The sequence below is a fragment of the Musca autumnalis genome, unplaced genomic scaffold (genome assembly GCF_047663935.1).
Source record: "Musca autumnalis isolate F117 unplaced genomic scaffold, ASM4766393v1 scaffold_2, whole genome shotgun sequence".
Taxonomy (NCBI): Eukaryota; Metazoa; Arthropoda; class Insecta; order Diptera; family Muscidae; genus Musca; species Musca autumnalis.
The window spans coordinates 108,254,087-108,263,850 of NW_027411755.1; the positions used below are offsets into that span (position 1 = coordinate 108,254,087).

The 9,764-nt window shown below is 37.5% G+C and overlaps 1 protein-coding gene across 1 annotated transcript; it reads right to left on the minus strand.

Annotated features, from left to right (window-relative positions):
* Window positions 1-6,683: 6,683 nt before the first annotated feature.
* LOC141392359 (uncharacterized) lies at window positions 6,684-7,370 on the minus strand. Its single transcript, XM_073965308.1, has one exon. It carries the CDS (start codon window positions 7,368-7,370, stop codon window positions 6,684-6,686), a length of 687 nt encoding a protein of 228 aa, XP_073821409.1.
* Window positions 7,371-9,764: the final 2,394 nt, after the last annotated feature.

Here is a 9,764-nt window from a genome sequence, read left to right on the forward strand (position 1 = left end):
TCCCTGTCGTAGTCCATCGTGTGGACAAGTCCAGAGCAACCCCTAAGATGCACCCACTCCTGGCATCTATTGCATCTCACCGAAGATTGTATATGGGTGAAGGGGAACAAGTGTCGTTTAGGGGCACCTGTCGGATCGGTCCGAAATTTTTACCATGGGTAGACCTTGGGACCCTGATTCCAACGATATATAATTTTCCGGGGGGAGTCCATACTTCCCGAGATATGGGTCTTAACATTCCAGAAATTTCGTACTTTAACACCTATAGGTTGTTTAAGGGTACCTCTCGGATCGGACTGAAATTTACCATAGGTAGCCCTTGGGACGTGAACACAATGATATATAGATTTCCGGGGGGGAAGTCCATACTTCCCGAGATATGGGTCTTGACATTTTTACAGTAGATAGCCCTTGGCACACTGAACACAACGATATATAGCTTTCCGCGGGGAAGTCCGTACAAAACAGAAAAAACGGAATTCGCGATCACAGTTGTTCATATAACCATATGACAAATCATAACACTTAATTTGTAAAAATCAAAAATAGATAATTCATACTTACGTGATCAAAACTTTCTTTTAAATTGATAGTGTTTTTAAATATTTAAGGATTTAAGACTTTCTCCTATGGACAAGGACAAAAGTGGGCTACGCAATCAAAACTTTCTTTTAAATTGAAAGTGTTCGTAAGTAGCCGGCCTTCGGTCGGAGATTTAAGACCTTCTACTATGAACAGGGAAAAAAGTGGGCTACGCGATCAAAACTCTTTTTTAAATTGAAAGTGTTCTTAAGCAGCCGGCCTTCGGCCGGGGATTTAAGATTTTCTTCTATGGACAGGACAAAAGTGGACCACGCGATCAAAACATTCCTTTAAATTTAAAGTTTTCTAAGTAGTCGGCTTTGACCAGGAATTTAATACATTCTGCTATAAACAGTTTTAAAAATAGGTCGCGTGCATAAAAATACTCTCCATAAGCTTTAAAACGATGTCCGTATTGTCCACCTTAGAATTGTAAAATGTCAAGACCCATATCTCGAGAAGTATGGGCTTCCCCCGGAAAATTAAGAGGTGCCCATAAACAACCTAAAGGTGTTAAAGTACTAAATTTCCGAAATGTCAAGACCCATATATCGGGAAGTATGGACTTCCCCCCGGAAAATTATATATCGTTGTATTCAGGACGCCAAGGGCTATCTGTAAAAATTTCAGCCCGAACCGAGAGGTGCCCCTAAAAGACATTTAAACCAATTCCACTGCAGGTATGATAGCAAAAACCATAAACTGTATGTAAAATGGCAATTTTGTTGTTTGTGCATATACAAGCTACATAATAGCACGGTTACACTACAGCTTTTTGCCTGGTTAACCCACATCATGAGGATTTATTTGCTTATAGCCCGTTTAGACTATACCCTTATACGATGTTTAAGGTCATTATCTCGATTTAAGTGCTCAATCCACCCAAATCCACCCTGATTTACCATACAAAATTAAATCACGGCTGGGTTTATTTTAAAACCGGCACAAATCCACCAAAAATGCAGTGTTGTATTCGATGTATGTGCAAAAAATGCAACTGTGCTCAAAAAGTACGAAAAGTTGCAACTGTTTTTACAACGGAGTTTGTCGTGTTTTACACTTTTAGGATTGACCTTTTATGACCTTTATAAATCTAAAGTTATTTGAAAATCATAAAATTATTTTTTTTTTTCATTAGACACTTTTTTAACAAAAGTACCAAAAATGTATCCCTGCGTGTAAAATATACGGATATGAGCAAAGAGGGGACGATATCTCATACGAGGAATCGTACAAGTGTAAAACACGACTTTATTACATTTTCGGTAAATGTTTTCTTTGCTCACTATTTATGCATTTTGTCCCATATTTTTTGTTTTCCAATCAATCACAATACTGTTTAAATACTTGTTGTAATGCATCAATAGTTACCATTTTAATTTTTGGAAACAATTTTTTTGATATTTATATGTTATTTTGTATTTACATATATGTAAACAAACATCAGCTTACAGTTTATATCCTCGAAAAGCTAAGTGTAACCAGCAAAGATTAACCCACTGGATCTATTAAACCCAGTGGGTTAACCTTCAATAGTGTAACCGGGGTATAAAATACGTAAAAAAGCAGATGATATGAGGGCAGACTGCGAGATCTTTTGTAGGGATCTTTAATCGAGTGCTTCTAAAATGTATCGAACGGAGTGCATTTTTCATAACTCCGTGTGGACTGCATCGAAGAATGTAGAGAAATCATAACTCTGCATTGCACTACTTCCAAACCTTTTTGCTGGGTATATATGGCAAAAACAAAACATGTTTTACAATCGATGAATCCGAGTTTCACCCATTCAGAACTCGCAAACTGTTGACATATTCTATATAGTATGATTGAAATTCTTTGTTGGCATCAATGTAAAAAATAGGTAAAAATGGGTTGAAGCCAACAAGTTTTTTATGCTTCCTACCGATTTCTGGCTTAACCTTACACTTTATAGACATATGCCCTAAGAAAGACTCAAAGAATGCTTCATGGGTAATATGATATTAGTGTATCATTTTTGATATATCCACTGCCTCCACCTAAAATTGATGCTGAAATATTGAAGCCGGAATTTCGGGGTTTTTTGAATTTTTTTAATAATTCGGACGCGCAACAAGATAATATTCAAAACTCATAACAGGATTATAGAACTCGTGATTTTACGTCGTTTAATGCATATCTCATGAGTGCGCTCCTTACAGCATCCCAGCAAAATGTTCGATGCCAAAGATGCTATTCAAGAATGGGTGCAAGTGAAATGGAATGTCATTTTTTCAGCATCTTCACTCATTCTTTTTACAAGAGCGTGACCCCCAAAAGATGCAATTCATTTTCAGATCCTAAGCATGTCATATTTACTAACTCGATGGAATGGCATCTTCAACAATTTTTTGGCATGGCATCTATACCAATCCTTTGGCATGCCATCTTCACCAATTCCCAAGAATAGCATTTTCACTAATCTTTGGCATGTCATTTTCACCAACCCTTTTCATGTAATTTTCACGTCTTGTTCGGAAAATGGAAAATGCTGTATTGAAAAATGATTTTCAGTTTTTTTATTTGATTAATTCAAAGGAATTAATGAAATAACTATAATTTATTTATCATCATAAAGTTTACATCTTTAATTGCAGTTTGTTCTTGTTGTTGTAACAGTAGTTAATATGTTTGTATTCTCATTTTTCTGCTTAATCTGACTCTGGGTCTATCAGTCGTAAGAATGTGGCCATTTATATGGTTTGTAACCACAAAGCTGCAAACTTAAGTTTCTTAGCAGGATTGGTAGGGCAATTGAAAAGGAGCAGTGTGTCGTGGGGGCCTGTGCTGTATGCTGGGCAGATGTTTTCCACGGTGTCATCAGTACTTGCCCTATAGGAATTTTGACGGCTGCACCATCCCCAGCGTATTGACCCAAAACTACTCTGGTTTGTCCTAAGAGCTGGCGCTTCTCAGCTGCGATAGATGGTGGATGTTCTCCAAGGACCGCATTCACACGATAACTGTTTACTGCATCTGCGACTGCATTCGTGTGAATGCTACTTAAACCTGGTTGAAAGGCTTGTTGATCTAGAGGTTCTCTCTTGTAACGTTAGACTTCTCTTTCTAGATTATGAAGACCCCCTGGCTGCCTGGGTCTGTGGTCTGAATTCTGCTATCGTCGACCATGACATTCAACTCTATTGTTCCCAACACTGCCGCACAGGTAGTGAACAGAGTGGCCGTAGATTTATTGGCTGGTATTTGCATATTTCTCGCGTGGAAAAAATGGTAAGATCAGACAAAAAGGAGTTCAGTCTTTCACAAATGTCGTCAGAGAAGGCACCTGACGCCAAGATAGTACAATCATTCGCATACGTTACGATCTCAATGCCGTCTGCAGCGTCTGGAATTCAGAAGAGGTTTTCTTCACTCTACGGGTCTTGGACTTCTTGATCCTAAATTCTAGGTACTACTATCGTCCACACTTAAAATTTGCTAAATCAAGTGTCACTATCACTGTTCTATCGCACGGCTTGCTCTGAGTGAGTCCTCGGCTAATATGGAGATGGAGATGGCCTTCAGCGCAGTTGTTGTGCTGCTTACGCATCCTATGCTATTGATCGGTAACTGGATAGTTATTTCTGATGCTGGAAGAACTGAAGCCACAAGTGTCCTTGCTACGGCGACAAAAGCGAAATCGGTTTGTAAGATTCACCTTTGCTGGCATCCCTTTTCGGGCTTTAGTAGCTCGCCTATTTTCCAGACTTTGGGAACGATGTGTTTGGCAAGCGACAGGTTGTAAATTTAAATGAGAAACTTGACTTCCGGCCGTCCTAGCTGTTGCAGTCTAAACACCGCCGCTGCACGCAACAGAGTTTACTTCCTCCGTAACAGGTTTTGATTCATCTTTCAAAACGATTTTACTTCCCATCAGTGCAGTGCAGATTTCGACATTGACTCCATCTGTAGATTACTATTTCGTGAATTTTATTTTACAACCTTTTGGAAATGTCTACAAATCGACTTGTTGAGCAGGGATCTATAGAGCAGGCAAGGAAACTTTTAAAATTGGTCTGTTCCTTTACTTTTAAAAATGGTAACTGTTGCAAAAATGGTAAAAGTGGTGAACTGCTCTCATATAAATTGTATGCTTTTAAAAGTAAGGAAACACTTTGCGGGTAAAAACTGGTAACCTCAGGCACGTAAAGGAACACGACTAATATCAAAGAGTGCAGCCCGACTCTACTTTTAGCTCAATAAATCTTACATTGCTTTAAACGTACATATTTAGATAAATAAAAGAATATATACATGTGTAAAAATAAAAACACAAAATTCATCTCTATTGGATCGATGGAATGGGTTCAAATGCTAAGGAAAATATCGGATCTATCACGACTTCCTTTGAATTGGTTCAAATGATGATGAAACGATCGGATCTTTCACGACTTCCTTCGAATAGGTTCAAATGCTGATGAAAAGATCGGATCTTTCTCGCCTTCATTTGAACCAATGCAAAAGATCCAGTGAAATCATGGAACCACTTCCATAAAATGTTGCTGGGATCCTAGTAATTGGAGTATAAAGAAAGACCAATATTTGATGCGTGAATTTTTTTAAAAAACCTATTTTTTGCATTTAAAATTTACAAGTGCCATTCAATTTCCTTTGTACCCCGCGTGAATTTAGTTTTTTTTTAGCGTCGGATCTAATGAGACCTTCCGCGATCGAATCCATCCACTAAAACCGCGGATATAGATACCTTGGATCGGCAAAAATTGTATTTTGACAAATCGGCGTATTAAACCGCGATTTACTTTAAAATTTTTTACATAAATGGAATCCTTTATGCGCGACTATATTATGTGCGAAAACTGGTGTCATAAATTACAAAGATTCGCGAGTAATATGGTCTTTTTACCAAAAATAAAATGGGGAGGCCCATCCGCGGTTCTTGAAGAATCTATTTGAAATATGTATATATTGACTTATTTTTTATGGGTGCTACTGAAACCGGATGCGCATCAAAATCGTATGGAAATTGCTCGATTTTTACCCACTTTAAGGTTTTTTGCTTTGTGTGATGCAACTGGCGCCACACTTTGACCGCTGAGTGAAACATCGAAATATGTATAAATACTGAAAGAGATTGATTCGCTGTACCAAAAACGGACGCGCATCAACTGACTTTAACTAATTCGCGAATAAAAGGCTTTTTAATTTCCACATTTTTTGAATTATTGTAATTTCAATATTACTCTAAAGTCCAATTTACATATGCACATTAAATGATTTCGTTTTACGATCAAATTAAGTGTATTTACATCTGTTTTTTTTGCGTCATTTGCTTACGCACATAATCGCACATACACACTTATACAATAACACAAACAAACGCACACAATATATTTATTCAGAGAAATAGGAATTTCACAACACAAATGTGTATCAAATAACTTAAATTAATTCTAAAAACAAAAAAACATAATTTTTGCAAGTTTTTTAAACATTTATTTTCACTTTTGTCATCGTTTGAGTATTTTTGTTTTTCTACAACACACACAAACAAACAAAGACATCATAAAACAGTTGCATTTTTGGTAGTTTATGACAAAAAAACTGGGCTGCTTATATTAGTATGGTGTTTTCGTGCGTTGTTTAGAATAAACGACGCAGCTATCGTAATTTATTTTTGTATGGTAAATGACGCAAAATGTTGCCTGTTTTAGCAAATAAATGACGAAACAGCTCCAAATGACGAAAAAGTTGCTAATGTAAATTGGACATTAATTTCCTATCCTTATAAGTTATCACAGTAAGCAAATAAGCTTTCACGATGGTAAATCATATTTCTTGATGAAGTTTTAGCAGTACACATTAATTATTGTATGGGATTTTAGCGAAATAGTTGGAGAACTCCCAAATATTTTTTCTAATTATTCGAATCAAACCAAAAAATATATTTGCAACAATATTTTCCAACAATAAGTTTTTCTCTTTTGTTGTTGCTATAATATGCAATTTATGTACCCAATCTCTATAAATTTGGTATCTTATTTCGTCGTCCAATTTTGTGAAAGCGAACAGATTTGAAACCAGATTTTTTTGGTTTTTGCCATATGTACACTGCACCCCGGTTATCTACCTCTCTGCTTAACTGCCTGTTTGAGATGTCTAGTATTATACTCACTGATGACTAGACTTCTTATTGATTCAATCTCAACTTCATATAGGGCACATCGCAGGGTTTCGTCGTTAAATTTGAAGGCTGGACACATTGAGTACAGGATGGATTTAACTGAACGTATTAAACGTTCCCATGCACCGCCCATATGCGGGTCATCTGGAGGGTTGAATCGCCACTTGATAAAATCATATTTGGAACACATCTTCATGAACTCTAAATGCTGTCTTTCCTCTTGGAGCATTCTTTCAACAGACTTAAAATTTGTTCCGTTGTCGGTAAAAATTTCTCTGGGAGAGCCACGACGACTTATGAAATTTTGAATGCACATTATGCAGGAACTGGTATCAAGACTATGAGCCACTTCACTGTGAATAGCACGTACCGTTAAACATGTAAACAGAACACCCCATCTCTTTTCTTTGTGTCTGCCGACTGTGACATATAATGGGTCAAAGAAATCAATTACGACGTAAGTAAATGGACGTTCAAAACTGGATACTCGGGCTGACGGTAATGCTGCCATTTGAGGCGGACAAGGTACTGCTGCTAAATTCTTGCATTCTTGACACTTGCTGCGTACACTCTTATAAAATGCACTCAATCTCGGAATGTAGAATTCAGACTTGATATTTGACATTACTGCTTCATGCATACAGTTATGAAATCTTTGGTGGAAAAATTGAACCACTAAAAATGTTACGTGATGACCATTGGGTACAATTATTGCATTGTTGCAACTTAACATCTCAGCTCTTTCTGAGACACGTACAACTTCGTTTTCGTCTAAGGAAATATTCATTTGATTTAGTTTACTGCCTTTTCCTATAGGCTTGTTATTCTTGAGGCACCATATTTCGTCAGGAAAGACGCTTATTTGGGCATACTTGTACAAAACAAGTTTTTTTGGACACATTCAAAATTCGCATTTTCTGGTAATTTGCAGCTACGGACCACGGACTTTAACTTCTCCATAAAAAGTAAGAATAGCAACAGCGCCTTATAAAGTCGTCTCCAGCATGAAAAATACTCAATATTTATGGTGAACGAATGCGATTTCGAAATATGTAACAGACAATTACGTACCTCTTCTTTCGTTTCTCCTAATACGGAATTTTTTGGCCAAGAACTTTCATCTTCTTTCAGGAATTTAGGACCATGGAACCACATATCATCATGAAAAGATCCAATTTTCGTCGCAAAATCAGCTGGATTTAATTTTGAGTGAACCCAATTCCACTGGGTAATATTTGTAGACTCCAGGATTTCTCCAACTCTGTACATGACGAACAGCTTAAAATTTTTCGGATCCATGGACAACCAGCTCAGTACAGTTTTTGAGTCCGACCAGAAGAAGCTTTGTGTACATTGAAGTCTCGTTGCTTTTACTATTTTGTCTGACAGGCGCACACCAGTTAGGGCTGCTTAAAGTTCCAATCTCGGAATGGAAACTTGTTTGAGGGGAGCCATTTTGGATTTTGCTGCTACAAGACTGATATTGACTTCTTCGAGATACTTAATGCGAAAGTAGCACAACGCCCCGTATCCGTCTTCTCCAGCATCAACAAAAGTATGAATTTGGACATCTTGAGTGAACTTCAACAGCTTGGAGTAACATCTTGGAACTTGAACTTGTGAAATTTTCTCCAAATTGGACAACCATGAAGACCAGTTGTTATATAGCTCGTCATTTAATTCATCGTCCCATTTAATTGCCGATCGCCAAATCTGTTGTAGAAGTTTTTTCAACTCAATCGTGTAATGGGAGATGAATCCAAGCGGATCAAATGTGGACATCAGGACTTGAAGAACCTCCCTCTTGGTAGGGACCACATGCAACTCGAATACGTTTCTCGAGAGCCGTGAAAATCTGCTATTATACTGAAACACATCATTATTGGATTCCCAATACATACCAAGAATTTTTTCGACGGCTCCAAACTATTCTTTGTCAGCTCTCCATCGCCTAATTTTTCCTGCACCAATTTGGAATTCGACACCCAATTTCTCATGTGGAAGCCAAAAGCAGCATGTATCATTTTAACTTGCAATGCTAACTCTAGGGTCTCTACTTCACTTTGCACACTGTCGATAAAATCATTCATGTACTGATACGACTCCACCGCCTTAACTGCTCTGGGATAATTTTCACGAACGTCGTCCGCGTTTTTGTTGCGCACAAAATGAGCAATACATGGGGCACAGCTAATTCCAAAAGTTAACGCTTTCATCACATAAACACTGATTTTGTTTACGTCACCATTTTCGAACCAAAAAAATCGTTGAGCATGCATGCCTTCATCTTTGACGTTGATTCTATGAAACATCTCAGCAATATCACCACAGACTGCAACTTGGCCAACTTGGCCAACTCGGAATTCGATTAAAACATTGAAGAGTGACATAAGCAAATCAGGACCACATAGCAAATAATCGTTGAGTGATTTATTATTGGATTTGGCTTCTGCATCCCAGACCAGACGAACTTTACCAGGCTTATTCGGGTTAAGGGCCACAAAAATTGGAAGATACCAGGTGCGACCGGGATACTTATTCATTTCGGAGTCCCAAACTTTCCTTGCGTATCCTTTTGAGAGAGGCTTGTCGATTTCCGCCTGCACAGTCTGCATTAATTCAGGATTTCTCTTAAACTTTCTCATGAGACACTTTAATCGATGATTTGCGACATTGTAGCTATCAGGTAATTGAGGATCACTATCTTTCCACAGTAGACTCACTTCAAATTGTTGATTTTCCTTCCCACAGTTGTTTCCTAAAACCTTCATGGCCTTTTGATTTTTAGAAGACAGTATATTATAAAGAGAATTAATTAAGTATATTTTTAGGTTGAGACACATCTAGGGAAAAATATTCTTTTACTTCATCATGTAAGATTTGATAACGGCGTTCACATTCACAAGTGTATATATTAAGCGAAGCTACTTTACTTCACAGTTCAAGATTATTCACTGTTCGAACATAGTGCAGCTTAAAACGAGAATCACTCTTAAGACCAGACACTTCAATGTTAATT

Bases quoted from the DNA above. Each gene is read 5' to 3' on its own strand.
- LOC141392359 (XM_073965308.1), bottom strand. From the start codon at position 7,370: ATGTCAAATATCAAGTCTGAATTCTACATTCCGAGATTGAGTGCATTT.